Below are 17,009 nucleotides of genomic sequence, written 5' to 3'. Positions count from 1 at the left end.
GGGCAGTCGGTTCCAGGTGTACTGGACGCCCCTCCAAGTGAAAGCAAATTGTGGCCTGCACTCCACTGCCAAAGGGATTGAGAAAAACGCATTAGCCATATCAATTGTGGCATACCACTTGGCTGCCTTTGACTCCAGTTCATATTGAAGTTCTAGCATGTCCGGCACGGCAGCACTCAGCGGTGGCGTGATTTCATTCAGGCCACGATAGTCTACAGTTAGTCTCCACTCTCCATTAGACTTCCGCACTGGCCATATGGGACTGTTAAAGGGTGAGCGAGTCTTGCTGATTACTCCTTGGCTCTCCAGTCGACGAATCAGCTCATGGATGGGAATCAGGGAGTCTCAGTTGGTGCGATATTGCCGCCGGTCCACCGTGGTGGTAGCGATTGGCACCTGTTCGTCTTCGACCTTCAGCAACCCCACAACAGAGGGGTCCTCCGAGAGACCAGGCAAGGTGGACAGCTGTTTAATCTCCTCCGTCTCCAAGGCAGCTATACCAAAAGCCCACCTGTACCCTTTTGGGTCCTTGAAACACCCTCTCCTGAGGTAGTCTATGCCAAGGATGCACGGAGCCTCTGGGCCAGTCACAATGGGGGGCTTCTGCCACTCATTCCCAGTTAGACTTACTTCGGCTTCCAATACAGTTAGCTGTTGGGATCCCCCCGTCACCCCAGAAATACAGATGGGTTCTGTCCCTATATATCTTGATGGCATTAGGGTACACTGTGCACCGGTGTCTACTAGAGCCTTATACTTCTGTGGGTCTGACGTGCCAGGCCACCGAATCCACACAGTCCAGTAAACCTGGCTGGAGGCAGGGCCCCTCTAGTCCTCATCACAGTACTCATTTCTCATTTCTTGTACATACGAGTCAGAAGTTTCTTCATTAACATCAGGAGTAAGATCGGCCCTTCTACTCTGTCTGGGGAACTGCCCGCTGGAAACTGGAGCAGCAATTTTCCTGGAAGAACCTCTTTCTGTGATTGTTTTCCCTTGCAACTCACATACCTGTGCCCCTAGGGCTGAGGTAGGTTTTCCATCCCACTTCCTCATGTCCTCTCCATGGTCACGCAGGTAAAACCATAGGGTGCCCCGTGGTGTGTACCCTTTATATCCTCTCTCTTGAGCCAAAGAACGCTGACTCCTAATGGCTGAGATACTGGTCCGTACAGGTGAGGAGTAGGACCTATCCTCTCTGAGTTGCTGGATCTCCCGGGACAGTTTCTCCACAGCCGAGACGAGGGAGGAAGAAAGACTTTCCTCGTATTGCCGGAGTTGACTAGCCAATTCATCCACTGTTTGTTCCTCTCTGTCTTTCCAGGTTATCACTGCCAATGAATTGGCATATGACGATGGTGCGCTCCTTATAAACTTCCGCCACATGGGTCGTGTGCACTTGACTTCATCTGGATCTTTGGATAGCTGTTCATTGTTCAGGTCATCATAAATCACCTCCAGCACAGCTAATTCTCTCAGAAACTGGATACCCTTCTCCATGGTGGCCCACTTGCTTGGGCGACATATGACATCTTCCTTGAAGGGATACCTTTCCTTCACGCTTGACAAGAGTCTCCACCAAAGGCTGAGGACTCGTGTCCCTTTTCCAATCAGCCCACCGAGCTATAAATAATTCACCCTTCTGTTGCCAGTCCAGATCCGCCTGAGCCACTTCAATCTTAGCAGCCTGATCCACCTGCTGGTTGTTTTGATGTTCTTCAGTGGCCCGACTCTTGGGTACGTGAGCATCTACGTGACGGACTTTTACAACCAGGTTCTCCACCCGGGCCGCAATATCTTGCCACAATGCGGCAGCCCGGATGGGTTTGCCTCTGCGCTGCCAGTTGCTCTGCTTCCATTGCTGCAACCACCCCCACAGGGCATTTGCCACCATCCATGAGTCAGTAGAGAGATAGAGCACTGGCCACTTTTCTCGGTCAGCAATGTCTAAAGCCAGCTGGATGGCCTTTACTTCTGCAAATTGGCTCGATTCACCTTCTCCTTCAGCAGTTTCTACAACTTGTCGCATAGGACTCCATACAGCAGCTTTCCACCTCCGATGCTTTCCCACAAGACGACAGGACCCATCAGTGAACAGGGCATATTGCTGCTCATTTTCTGGTAGTTCATTATACATTGGGGCCACCTCAGCACGCGTCACCTCTTCCTCTGGCAATATTCCAAAATCTTTGCCCTCTGGCCAATCCATGATCACTTCCAGGATTCCTGGGCGACTGGGGTTTCCTATTTGAGCCCATTGTGTGATCAGTGCGACCCACTTACTCCACGTAGCATCAGTTGCATGATGTGTACAGGGGACCCTCCCTCTGAACATCCAGCCCAGCACCGGCAGTCGGGGTGCCAGGAGGAGCTGTGCTTCAGTGCCAATCACTTATGAAGCAGCTCAAACCCCTTCATAGGCTGCCAATATCTCTTTTTCAATTGGAGTATAGTGGGCCTCGGATCCTCTATCCCTGACTCCAAAACCCTAGGGGTTGACCTCGAGTCTCCCCTGGTGCTTTCTGCCAGAGGCTCCAGGTAGGGCCATTCTCCCCGGCTGCGGAGTAGAGCACATTTTTTACATCTTGTCCTGCCCGGACTGGCCCCAGGGCTACTGCATGAACTATCTCCTCTTTAATTTGTTCAAAAGCTTGTCATTGCTCATGGCCCATGACACCTCAGGTCACCAAGGAAGAGATGCAACATACAGATGGGCTCGTGATCGAGGGGTGGACTTGACCATGGACACTATTGCGCAGGTTATCCGTGAATGCGAAACATGCTCTGCTATCAAGCAAGCCAAGCGGTTAAAGCCTCTGTGGTATGGAGGACGATGGCTGAAATACCAATATGGGGAGGCCTGGCAGATCGATTATATCACACTCCCACAAACCCGCCAAGGCAAGCGCCACGTGCTTACAATGGTGGAGGCAACCACCGGATGGCTGGAAACATATCCCGTGCCCCATGCCACTGCCCGGAACACTATCCTGGGCCTTGAAAAGCAAGTCCTATGGCGACATGGCACCCCAGAAAGAATTGAGTCAGACAATGGGACTCATTTCTGAAACAACCTCATAGACACCTGGGCCAAAGAACACGGCATTGAGTGGGTATATCACATCCCCTATCACGCACCAGCCTCTGGGAAAATTGAACGATACAATGGACTGTTAAAGACTACACTGAGAGCAATGGGTGGCGGGACATTCAAACATTGGGATACCCATTTAGCAAAGGCCACTTGGTTAGTCAACACTAGGGGATCTGCCAATCGAGCAGGCCCTGCCCAGTCAGAACTTTTACGTACTGTAGATGGGAATCAAGTCCCTGTAGTGCACATAAAAAATATGTTGGGGAAAACAGTCTGGGTTATTCCTCCCTCGGGCAAAGGCAAACCCATCCGTGGGATTGCTTTTGCTCAAGGATCTGGGTGCACTTGGTGGATAATGCGGAAGGATGGGCAAGTCCGATGTGTACCTCAAGGGGATTTGATTTTGGGTGAGAATAGCCAATGATCTGAATTATGTGATGTTAAGTGCTACATAATATTATATGCCATACCAATGATATTACAATAAGAATCACCCAGTCTAATGAAGAATAACTTCAGTGAAACCAAGCAAAGCACAGTGATGATGGTACCAGAACTGACTTCAACATGAAACAATCCAACACTGCATACCATCTCCATCTTTCCTGCCCTGGAAGATTATTACGACAGCTGGAGCCCGAAGTCATGGACTAAATGAACTCACCGAACACTTTAGAGGGATGGCCCACAGACTAAGGGAATGATATCTGTGTGTGTGTGTGTATATATAAAAAAAGAAACCCAGGAAAAGGGGTGGTGATTAATGGAAATGTACTGGAAAATATGAGACTTGAGCATGACACAGATGGTATAGAATAAGGGGTGGATATTGTCCTGGTTTCAGCAGGGATAGAGTTAATTCCCTTCCTAGTAGCTGGTACAATGCTGTGTTTTGGATTTAGGATGAGAACAATGTTGATAACGCACCGATGTTTTAGTTGTTGCTAGGTAATGCTTACACTAGCCAAGGACTTTTTAGTTTCCCATGCTCTACTGACTGAGAAGGCTGCAGGTGCACAAGAAGCTGGGAGGGGGCACAGCCAAACTGGCCAAAGGGACATTCCATACCATGTGACGTCATGCTCAGTACATAAACTGGGGAAAGCTGGCCAGGGGGGCTGCTGCTCGGTGACTGGCTGGGCATCGGTCGGCAGGTGGTGAGCAATTGTACTGTGCATCACTTGCTTTGTGTATTATTATTATTATCATATTATTATTATTATTATCATTTTATTTCAATTATTAAACTGTTTTTATCTCAACCCACGAGTTTTTCTCACTTGTGCTCTTCCAGTTCTCTCCCCCATCCCACCGGGGGTTGGGGGGAGTGAGCGAGCGGTTGCGTGGTGCTCAGTTGCCGACTGAGGTTAAACCACGACAACCATTTTCTCTCATTTTCAAAACCCAGGTTGTCTAGAGATTGAGGAAGCACAAAGGAGGATGGGAAAGCATGGTATATCAAGATAATAAGTTTTGACGCATAGCAGACACCAGTAGTAATTGTACTACTTTCTTGTAGTGCCATCAATTCACATCATCTTTATTATAGAAGACTTCAATGTAGCACTAAGTTGCTGGAGACTGTTCCTGGGATCCAGGGCAACAGCAACTGTGTATCTCTATCCAGTGCAGCATCCATCCCAATCAATCCCAAGCAACCATCCAGTGCTTGCAGTGAACTCTGATGCCTGTCTTAAAGAGGTCAGGTTTAGAAATATTTTTCAACAAAGCTACCACAGCAAGCATGGTAGAATGGCCTCTGAAGATTAAGGCAAGGACTCCTTAATAGACTGTTATCCATTTGGTGATTTTTACTAAACTGCTGCTACTTCAGATTTTTCAGCTATAGAGGCAAGTAGCAGTGGAGAAGTTTTTTTGTTTTTAATAAGAAGTTTAGTCATATGCAAGTGAATCTCTTTACACTAAGTGGAAGAGATTATAGCAAAATAGCTAGCAGGCTAGGAGAAGGGAGGTTTGACCTACTGCAAGAAGAAAATGGTCTATCTCAACCTAGGGCAATTGAGGAGAGAAGAGACAGGCTGCTGTTTATGAATGGGGAGGTCATAGACATACAATACAGATATACCCAAGGCAAAAAGTCTAGAACTGGAGTGCTTAAGATAGCTACGTGTTATGTAAACATGCATAGGCAAGAATAATTAGCTAGGCCTGTCACTTTCAAATTATATTACTGTGAGCTGATCACAACAGATCAAGCACTCCTATTTGATAATAATTAAATTAGAAAAAGGCAGATTATGTTTGAAAGGTTCACAGAAGCATTGCAATCTTTTTACACTACATACAGTTCCTTAAGCTGCTTTAAAAATATACTATGCAACTGCAAACAATCTGGTTTTCTGGGTAGAGAAATGCAAACTTAAAAAAAAAAAAAATCATTCTCCATCTTCTAATCTAAAATCCTTTTCCTCAAGACTGGAAAAAGACTTGGATCAATACGACTTGGAGTTTTCTATGTTCACAGCATAAAAATCAGTATGAAACTAGAACAGCACTGGCCCAAAGAAACAGAACCGCAGGAAACAAATATTTTAAAATACTGTATTAGTATAATGTTCAACAGAAAAGCAGAAGTGATTTAGGACAAGTGATTTAGGAAGAAGCATTCTCTTTTCCACTTAGTTCAAGCTTACATGCTTAACAGCCAAGAAAGAAATGCCCACAAATAAAGCATCTGATCCTGTAAACCATAATTTATGTAAGCATTTCTACTAAAGTCAAGGTTTCAATCCCATTTTCCTCCTGATTTTGCAGAGTTGCACCAGCCTTCAATGTATGATGTAGTCACGGCCTTTGCTGTTATGTCTTTATAACCCACTCCCCTCCAAATATTACACTAAACCATCACTTCACATATGCAAGTATCTTTGATATTGTGATATCAGACACAAAATAATTTTTTTTATTATACTCTGTTCCTTAATTTATATTCAGTTTTTAATCTAGCATCTTATGAAGTACTTTTTATCTACAAAAATCACAGTATTTTACACAATGGAAACACTAGTTCCAGAAATTAAGCTAGAAGAAACTACGCGCTGACACAGTAATGCTAAAAGACAACTCGGGGAACAGCTCATCTCAAACCTATTATCTTATCTAAGTGTCTTGTCTCTGAAAACACACACAGATAAATTCCATTGTATGCTTGCCATTTACAAGCATCAAATAAATTTACAACTGTATACAAAATACAAAATTCACGTACTTATATGAAGAAGGTTCACACTGAGGACTGTATATTGTCTTACTAAATATGAAAATGTTTTCCCTCTGAGCCTTTGAACAGACTTTACAGACAGCACACTTTCTAATTACATCCAATCAAGGGACACTAGCATTTCCAAAGGTGAAGATAATGGTCTAGCAGCAGAAAGGTTGAAATTCCTTAATAAAATACCCTATGGGGATGGAAAGAATTTCGAATGAGAAAAATCCCTAACAACAGAGCATGGGTCCCCATTGCAAAATCTTCCACAAGACAACAGAGTAGCATAGGAACTAAACTCTCAGCCAAATGGCCTTGATGAACCTTTCAGCTTTGTCAGCTTGATATATATGAAGTGACAGGTATCTTTCGAATTAATTCAAGTACTACTCATTATATATCTATTCTCTTATAATTTAAAAAAAAAAGTATTTCTAAAGTACACATTTATTTTACACTGCTATGGGTCTGTGATTCCAAATAACTCTTTAACAATAGAGCATTCTATTTCTACAGATGAGGTAATTTTAGAAATAAGACACTAAAACACATCTGTATCACCAGTACCACAAAACATTGCTCCAGACCACCTCACAGAAAATACTTCCATACAGCTGCACCAGACACTTGGGGAACAAGTGATGCAAGATCTGTGTGGAAGAAGAATCTCTAACGTGCAGCAGGGGAGCAGAGGATGCACCTGAACCTCAAGGATAACGGAAAAGCTTATGGCACACATCATTTGCAACATATAAGTAGATCAGTAACAGTGACCTTAACTTCACAGGACAGTGACCTTCTGGTAATTTTACTGAAGTAATAAAAATAATTTTGCAGGCTTAAAGAAAATACAGTTAACATTCTTATTTTCCTTCCTAGTTCTACAAAAGTCATATTACTCGAACTAAAAATCACAACATTAGCACGACAGGAAAAACAAGCAACCACACACACACACACACAATGTCCTTGTGTTCCTTCCCCTCCCTCCCATATGCTAAATCTAGATGTTATCACCAGTGAGCAAGAATAAGTACTCTGCCCTCTATATGGCCTAAATCCTTCAATATGATATACTTGTGCAGGGTTTTGGGTGGGGTCGGGTTTTTTGTTTGTTTTTTGGGTTTTGTTTTTTTTTTATAATTGTGCAGAGCCAAGTTAATATTTAAAGCACTTGGCATAAGCATGGAAGTTTGACTTATAGATCAAAATGCAGGACTGCAGCCATAGTAAATACTCTTCCTGATAACTCACTAAACAGAACCACCTGAAGAGAAGTTAAATGTATAGAGGTCATAGGCAAAGGAAGATAAAATTATATGTTATTCTGATGGCAAAAAGGTCTTTTGGATGAGGCTGAGGAAGATCAAAATCTTCTTTTACAGCCAAAGAAGCCCCACTGTATAATGTGTCCAATATCTAACAGCTAAATGTTTTTAGATTATATTCTGGATTTTTCTAATGGTCAGAACAACTGTAAATTCCTTCATTACACATGAAGAAACATATCTAATTTATGGATATAAAACTGCTACATGCAACAAATAGCGACTTTCCTGCAATTAGAATGCAGTGTATTTCACTGCACTGTACTACCGCCAAAAAACATTTCATACTGCGGTATAATGAGTATTAAAGGAAATCTTAAGGCAGGCAACTACATTCTGAAAAGAAATACCTCCCCTCTCTCCGAAAGAATGCAAGTTCATCACTACATACTTTCACCTTTAAAACACTTGGTATATTCCATGCTTGCCTGAATAAATTGTTGCAACTGAAAGCTTCTATAAACCATTATGAAATAGAGAAGAAGGTACAGAAGGACTTCTGGTCCAAATTAAAGAATGCTTTCACCATGCATGATGAAAAGTAGATGAGAAGAGGCAGATGCAAAGGTGACAGAAAAGATTTCTGTGTTTTTAGCTGGTTAAGACTGGTCCTTGCAGACTACTTGCTTTGTATACTTGAATTATTCTGAAGCTACAAATCAGGTACTTAAAAACCAATCCAAAATAATTTTTAATCATGGTTTTCAGCTTGCTTCCACTAATCAGAGAAAGTTAGAAACAATTCTGACATAAAATGATATTGTGAAGATTCACTATTGTAACATGTCCTTAAAACTTAGTGACTGCTGGTGCAATTTTGCAAGTCAAATTATAAGCAACAACATACAGGGCAATGAGTTGACATCATCCAAGGGCTCCCCTCACTGAGTCTAATGTTTTCTGTTGTTAGTTACTACATTTCTGGAATTTACCTTCCTAACTATATATGATAATACATGTTAAAATAAAGGATGCGCATCCCTACTCATTTTACAATTTGTTGCACTTACAAAAAACCTTCATGTTTATATACAATACACAAAACCTAAATATAAAAGAAGCTTATTCAGCATAAAAATATTTTTCATACAGAAAGAGTATTTTCCTATCTGTGATAAATAGTTGAAACCGGTCTTGACCATTCTTCAAGTCTAATTCAACAGCACTTATAATTGAAAGCCACTTCTCTCTTAATATATGAGTTACAAGATGCAAGAGAGGCAAAGCATGTGAAATATTCAGAACAAAGGATCTACACACAGTACTGTACCAAAGCGTTAAATATTAGAATACCTATCATTATTGACAAACTAACATTTTGACTCACTTTTGTATGAACAAAATTGCTTGAATAAAAGTATTGCCTGTTAAAGAAGTGATTAGACATTACTCAAACCAAGACAACTGCACGTAATTTGAAAAAAATTAATTTAAATTCTTTATTAACTTTATTAGCTTGAGGTACCACTACCACATGTATCAGCAGTGGTAGGCCCTGGCCACGCACATTCAACAGCTTTTGGTTATCTCCATAGCATTCACTTACTACTTTTATATAGTTTTGAGATACTATAAATAGTGGTATGTATATCAGAGTTTAAACTAGGAGTGTCTAGAATTTTGCATAACTGCATGTGTGGAAGATTACTGACCAATGGTCTGAAAAAGATATTTGATTATGCACCATTAAAAGAGGATTGGGTTTTTTTATTATTCACACTTGATAATGTTGCAATTACTGGTCTGTATTAGCTTAGCCAGTAGAAAATACAGCTAGTAAAGGCCAAATCACCAGAAGTACGAAGAGTTTCAAACTGAATTGCCAGAATTATTCTTTCCTATCTTTCAGAATTAACTACACAGAAGTAGACTGGACATTGGTATGACTTTTTTTAATAGAGTATTCCAATCTGACTCACAAACAAGCAAGTAAATTTTATAGCTTCCCTCTCCTTTTCCTCCAGTAGGAAAAATGATTTCGGTACCAGCATTTCAAACAGCCTAAGAAAACAGTTGTTCTTAGAGTTAATAAAAGTATAACAGAGTTGAGATTCTCCACTCCATTTCTTGAGACACCAAAATTTACTGAGTAAGCAAAATTTTGCATTCTTATCCCTTCTACCTGGGCTTGCCATTTAATTAACAACAGAGCTGCATATATGCCATGATACACTGTTAGCTGCAGAAGCCACCCTTTCTTGCATAAAGTCGTGTGACCTTGACTTTTCCAATATCAGATGCGACTGTTGCTTCAGATTCCGCATTATAGTCTTCATGCTTCGATTAGTCTAGCTCACTAGTTAAATAATCTTCCTTTGAGATTTAAAAAAAAAAAACCCCACACCAAAAAAAAACAACCTTCATCATTCTCTCTGAGATACAGCTTTTCATTAGTTCCTAACACCCCCAATAACTGATGGTAATAAGCTTCAGAACTTTCCTCCTCTTAATTACTTTGATTTACACAGTATTTCTTTTACCATCTCTGGGCTACACCCATTCTCTGCAGACATATCTACCCCCTCAGAATGCTCTGCAGTACAGATCCTCAACATAGAGCAAAGAGCAAGCTTATAAATCCACAGGGGACAAATGCTACTTTGATCCATCAACGCACATCCAGAAGCAGCCTAGCCAAATATGGGGGTAAGCCTGTGCTCTCTCGGCAGAGGTTACTGCATCAGGTACAGTGCAATGCATGTGCAGCTAACCTCTGTCTCGCCTCGAACAGACACGTAGACAGCTAGCTTGTGTGACCCCTTGTGAGAGACTGAAAGAGTTAATGTCTCAAACATTGTGGTAAAACAAGTCACGGTCTGCATAGCAGCGATAAACCTTAAACGAGAGGTCAGATAACTCAGGACACGGAGGGTGTGCTGGAGGGTGCGCAGTTCCATGTTCTGATAGGCCCGGCATGACAATGCACCATATATGGCTAGAGGTTATACAGAGTTTATTTGAGGAAGGGGTTCTTGACCACCCCCCCCAATGGTGCCTGCACAAAGGATCAGGAGCTACGTAACTCCCCGAGAGGTGGGGACTAGACTATAAAAGGCACAACTCCAAGGAGCCATGCGTGCGCCCATCACCGGAGGATTGCCACGTCCATCATCGTCATCGCGGGATCCAAGGGTGGCGATATTTCTCTCTCTCTCTCTCTTTTTCCTTTTCTTCTCTTTCCTTTTCTTCTTATAAATGCCTCAATAGAATCCACGCTGCCTATTATTATGCTTTCCAAGTTTAAGTTGCATGTTCCATAAATAAAGCATTTAATTAATCGCCTGGTGTCGTTTCACCTTTATTTAGCCCAAGGGAATCATGAAACCACTACAACCCCCTGAGTCACCCAGTCTGGGTTGTAACATTTTTATTGGCGACGAGGATGGGATTCCCTTGTTGGTGCTAAAGCGATCGTTGGGACCAGGCCTTTACCGCAGCCCCTCTCTGAGAGGAGTCATACACCAGGGGAGACAGTCCTCAGAGGACTAATAAGGGATCTGATCCCTATAATTGTAGGCTCATTATGGCCTCCTTGGGAGGTCTGACTGTAGATTGTACCCCTCTCCTGGAGAAATTAGAGGGCTATAATGCCCAACCTTCTCCCCCTGGTATGACTTGGGCCCATAGTAATTGGCATGATCCGCAAGCGGTAGCGGACAGAATATCCACTTTAGCTAAGGAGCGAAGGTTGAAGCTAGGAAAGGGGAAAGCGTTGGTATGTGCGGTTTTGGGAGCTGCCCTGGTGGCAGCACAACGGGATAAACACGTGGTCCAACAAGCAGAAGGGGAGGGAATAAAATCCCTTCAAGATCTAGTGAAGGCTCTGCAGGAACACAACTAGAAAACGAGGCAAAAAGTCTCTCCGATCAGCTTGCTGCCGAGCAGGTGACCAACCAAAGGCTACATACCGCTTTGACGGAGGCTCTGGAGCGGGAGAGAATATTATGGGAGCAATTAGATGAAACCCGCTCTCAAATTGGTGTAGGAAATATGGATGCAGATTCTGACGAGGGAAAAGAATCAAAATTGTTATACCCTCTTAAAGATCTAGAACATGTAAGAGAAATATTTTCCCTTGGAAGGGAGGAAGCTATAATGCGACCTTTAATTAAGACCGAGACTGTAGATGGTGGTCAAGGGGGAGCCCAACAAGTTACTACCCGCATTGTTCCTTATTCCCCTACTGATTTGGTTAAAATTCAGGAAAAATATTCCCGGGGACCCCGAGAAACGGAAACTGAATATGTATGGAGAGTATCTCTTACTGGGGGGGACTGTATCTTGCTGAGCGAGGATGAGGCAAGAGGGTATTGGGGACTGGGGGTTTTTATAACCACAAATGACAATAGAGAACCCTGGTCCCTGACCCAAAGGGTAGCATATTGGGCAGGTGGACTGGATCCTATGGAAAGGGGAGACCCCTTCTCGATTAAAATGCCTACGGCGGGTCACATTTTAGAGAGCGTACAGAAAACTGCGTGTCTCCAGTTGATGCATGACCGATTACTGGTTCCGCAACAGCCCTCTCCCATGCAACATGTGGCAGACCCCGACAGGTTGCACCCTCTTATAAGGGGACTACCCGATGCCTTGAAATTATATGCGGTGCAACTACAAGATCGGTTGAGGGCACTCCGACCCCAGAGAAGGGGAGGTCCCCCGGAGATGACATGGGGAGAAGTAGCACAGGAATTGATTAATTACGAGAGACGAATGGGATTTACCGGTCTGGGAGAGACAAAATCCAAGGCAGACCTTAGAAGGGTGGAAAGGAATGGGGGAATAAAAGCTATGCCCTCGCGCAATCCTCGACCCACCCTGGCGAGGCCGACGCGACCCCCTGATAATAGAAGATATACACTATGGGCAGAGGGCATTTCAAAAGGGATTCCCAGGGAGGTGATGAATGGGTTGCCCATTCCCAACCTGGAAAGTTTGGTGAAAAGCTGGGACAAAATAAAGGGAACCCCATCTCCCTCAGACCCCAAGGATCTTCCTATCCCGGGAACCCGGAATAATAACCGTCTGCCCCCCGGGAGACTGAGTTGACTGATTTGAGCGTCCCCGAGCCGGGAAACCCCCTCTGCCATCCCCAATCAAGTGAGCCGGGGGATGGACAGTGGATCTGTTTAAGAAGGCTCACAGAAAGTGACAAAGGGGACTTGTTGATTACCTTTCCCCTAGGCCCCTTCAAGACTCCAGTCACCTTTTTGGTAGACACAGGAGCTCAAATGTCAGCTCTCCGGATGGATGTTGCTAACCGCCACGGAATAGTTGCTGACAAAAAAACAAATTTGGGTCACAGATGTTTTTGGAAATTCTAAGTCACAGCCAACCGCCCGAGTCAGGTGCTGGCTGCCGGGAGATCCATCCCCTGTTGAAGTCACAATGATATTAGGCTCATTGCCCACAAACATTCTAGGATTGGACTTATTAAAGGGGACAGCGTGGGTAGACTCAAAGGGAAGGGAATGGAAGTTCGGACTCCCTGTGGCCTCAGTGAGACTGTTACAGTCGGCGCCTGCACTTCCTCCTTCAAAGACAGTCAATGTGAAACCCTATGCCTTGCCGTTAGGGGCAAGGGAGGGAATTACCCCTGTAATAACTGAGTTGCGGGAACAGGGGATAATTATCCCAACTCACTCCCCTTATAACTCCCCTGTGTGGCCAGTCCGTAAACCAAACGGAAAGTGGTGATTAACAATTGATTATCGGCGCCTGAATGCCAATACAGGTCCCTTAACAGCTGCAGTGCCTAACATGGCTGAGCTGATTGCAACCATACAGGAACGAGCCCACCAGATCTTGGCAACTATTGATGCGAAAGACATATTTTTATGGTTCCCTTGCAGGAAGCAGATAGAGAACATTTTGCTTTTACCTGGGAAGGGGTACAGTTTACTTTTACACGTCTTCCTCAGGGATACTGCCACTCACCGACCATCGCCCACTACGCACTGGCACAGGAGCTTGCCCGGGTTACCCCTGAGAAGGGAGTTAGGATGTACCAATATATTGATGATATATTGATTGGCGGCCCTGATACCAGCATAGTGGGACAGACCCAGATGAAAATAATCACTCACCTGGAGAGTTTAGAACTCCAGATCCCGACAGAGAAGGTACAGCTCCCATCCTCGGAGGTAAAGTTCCTGGGTATCTGGTGGAGGGGTGGGACAGTGTGTATTCCCCCCGCAACCTTGACTACCCTTGAACAAGTGGGAATGCCCGGAAACAAAAGGGAACTCCAACATGCCTTAGGCCTGTTGGTATTTTGGAGGAAACACATTCCAGATTTTTCCATCATAGCCTGACCCCTATATGATCTGACATGCAAAAGGGCCTCTTGGGATTGGACCCCCATCCATGAGGAAGCCTTAAAGCTGCTGATTTTTGAGGCTGGGGTATATCGGGCCTTAGGGCCGATACACCTGACTGATCCCCTCCATATCGAGTGGGGTTTTGCCATTCACGGGCTATCAATACACATGTGGCAACGTGGACCTGAGGGTCCGACTCGTCCCATCGGGTTTTATTCACGCAGTTTCAAAGATGCAGAAAAATGATATTCAGTTTGGGAAAAGGGCCTTTTTATAGTTAATCTAGCCCTGCAGGAAGCCAAAAAAATCATAAGGCAACAATCAATTATTTTGAGAGGGCCCTTTAAAGTCCTGAAACCAGTATTGGCTGAGACCCCACCCCCCGCAGGGGTTGCACAGCGGGAAACAGTCAGAAAATGGTATGCACAACTGGATCACTATTGTCATGCGCGTACGATAGAAGAAGGAGCACCTAAGGTACTTCAGATACAAGAGTCACCCGATAACCAATCCAACCAGGAGACCCCCCCCTTCCCTTATAAAACCAGCTCCCCCATTTGAACCTCACTTGAAGAATGTGTGGTTTACTGATGCATCTTCAAAAAGAGAAGGAAAGGTATGGAAATACCGGGCAGTAGCCTTACATGTTGATTCGGGGGAGCAAATTGTAACGGAGGGGGAGGGAAGTGCTCAGGTAGGGGAGTTGATAGCAGTTTGGAGCGTGATAAAAAGAGAAGCTGAGAGCAAAGAACCAACATTTATTTATACGGATTCATATGCTGTATTTAAAGGATGTACTGAGTAGCTCCCCTTCTGGGAACAAAATCAGTGGGATGTTAACCGGGTACCTGTGTGGCAAAGGGAAAAATGGGAGGAAATCTTAAATGCTGCTAAACAGGGGACTTTCTTGGTGGGATGGGTAGCTGCACACCAAAGGGGGAATCACCCAGCCCACATTTGGAATAACCAGGTAGATTCGCTAACCCGTTTAGCTACAATGGCAGCAGAAGCTGAAGAAGAAAAGTGAGAATATCTGTTAGAGTGGTTACATGTGAAACGTGGTCATTCAGGGGTTAAAGACCTTTTCAAAGAAGCTGGTGGCAGGGACTGGCCTGTTACTCAGGAACTGTGTAACACAATCATTTCTGCTTGTAATCAGTGCCATACCAGATTAGAGAGGCATCCCTTGCAAGAACCCCCTCTCCACTTATGGGATGGGAAGGGCCTCTGGGAGACTTGGCAAGTTGATTACATAGGGCCTTTTAAAAAGACAGAGGGGAAGCAGTATGTTCTTGTTGGGGTGGAAGTGGTGTCGGGACTTACCCAGGCTGAGGCTGCTGCGAGAGCAACTGGGGACAACATGGTGAAAGGGTTGAAGCTATGGTTTAGTTATCTACCTAAACCCCAGTCGATCCAATCAGATAGCGGTAGGCACTTTACTGCCGGGGTGGTTCAGGAATGAGCAAAAGGTGAGGGAATACAATGGATATTTCACACCCCCTACTATCCTCAAGCTAATGGGATAGTGGAAAGGACAAAAGGATTGCTGAAACGTGTCCTTAGCCCCCACAATTCCGGATGGCCTGCACGACTCCCCAATGCCGTAGCGAAAGTGAACAGTCACTGGGGGGGGTCAATGGATGTCCCAGGCTCACCGCATTTTGCCCCAAAACCCCCTCCCTGCTCCAGGGGAAGAGGGAAACGAAGGACCCGGTAAAACCACTCCACTACCCAGCACAACCCGTTTTGGTAGACTTACCAAGGGTAGGAGAAGTACCCTTAACTCTGAAAACTCTGCTTAACCTCTATGCCTGGGTAGCCACCGACACCCATGGAAGGGATCATCGAATTAATACTAGATGGATTGTACCGTCCTTTTGAACCTGCTCTGTTCTTGTTCTATGTATTTGCAGGTCGTCGCAGAAACCTTTACAGCCATATGTGATTTTGTCTCCTTGGTTATACTCTGTTTGGCATATCTATATATATATTTTGCAGGTTGTGAATGAACCATTGCGGGATCTATGTTCACAATTGCAGGGTGGTTAATGTCTGTGTTATTGGCTTGATTTTATTGGAAATGATTTGGTGACTATATTGAGAAAGATGGATGGGAAAACCTGTTTTCTTTTTATCACTGCTGGGATACTGGGATCACGGGGTGGTGCCCCCAATTTGGCTTGGGAGTTGATACAGGGGTTTGTACGTATTTGGAATCACATGGACCAAGGAGTATGTATTACCCTCCCTGACTCGACAGAAGGGGGATTTAAATTTGCAATGATTAATTTAAACAGTAGCTTTCACTTAGACGGCTATCACCTAACAATAGAAAACGACACAGTGGTTGATTGCTTGGGGACCAGGTATCAACTTCCGACCAATTTTTCCTGGGAAAAATTGTGGAATCAAACTTGCAATGAATATAGAAATGAAACTCAGACATTTAACCAGACCTGTATGAAAATAGCGTGGGGAAAGCCTCCCCTCACCGATGACTATTTTGAATATGAGTATAAGATACCACGGAACCCATTGTGGTATATTGATATTCCAGGCCAAGAAGGGAACACAAGCGCCCAGAATCATAGTTGGCACCACTGGGCCTGGTCTTGGAGACATGTTTTGGGCAAAGAACAGGGGGATCCAGATGATCTAGGTGAAGTCGGCTCGAAGATTAAGAATAAGACCAAGTCCCCATTATTTAATTGTACCCAAATGATAAATTGTACCATGGGGGCTGGTGACCCACTGGAAACCTGGTATAGCCCAGAGTTGAGAATGTTCATTCGGGATATGTGTACGTGTTAGGGATATCCAATATATGGTTTCCGACAACAAAGACAAGATCTATGTGAGCGAGTAATGAACAAAACTGGTCAAGGTACATCCCTAACAACTTGCGGAATTCCTCTCTCCCATGATCCCACATACGTGAACGGTGGGGGAGGGAGCAGCAGGATGGACACTTGCTCTACTGCCAGGTACGCGTCCCCATGGGGCACAGTGTGGGGATGCTCGAAAGGAAAATTATATTC

The 17,009-nt window shown here is 44.3% G+C and overlaps 2 protein-coding genes across 4 annotated transcripts in view; one reads left to right on the top strand and one right to left on the bottom strand.

Moving 5' to 3' along the window:
* LOC143172281 (A disintegrin and metalloproteinase with thrombospondin motifs 6-like) overlaps positions 1-17,009 on the bottom strand; it is a 221,438-nt gene that overhangs the window by 162,253 nt on the left and 42,176 nt on the right. The gene's annotated exons all lie outside the window — the stretch shown is intronic.
* LOC143172155 (uncharacterized) lies at positions 11,642-12,700 on the top strand. The gene has a single exon (XM_076361416.1). It carries the CDS (start codon positions 11,642-11,644, stop codon positions 12,698-12,700), a length of 1,059 nt encoding a protein of 352 aa, XP_076217531.1.

The sequence above is a fragment of the Aptenodytes patagonicus genome, chromosome W (assembly GCF_965638725.1).
Source record: "Aptenodytes patagonicus chromosome W, bAptPat1.pri.cur, whole genome shotgun sequence".
Taxonomy (NCBI): Eukaryota; Metazoa; Chordata; class Aves; order Sphenisciformes; family Spheniscidae; genus Aptenodytes; species Aptenodytes patagonicus.
The sequence above is the reverse complement of the archived record's forward strand: the minus strand, read 5'-3'. Positions and strand labels throughout refer to the sequence as shown.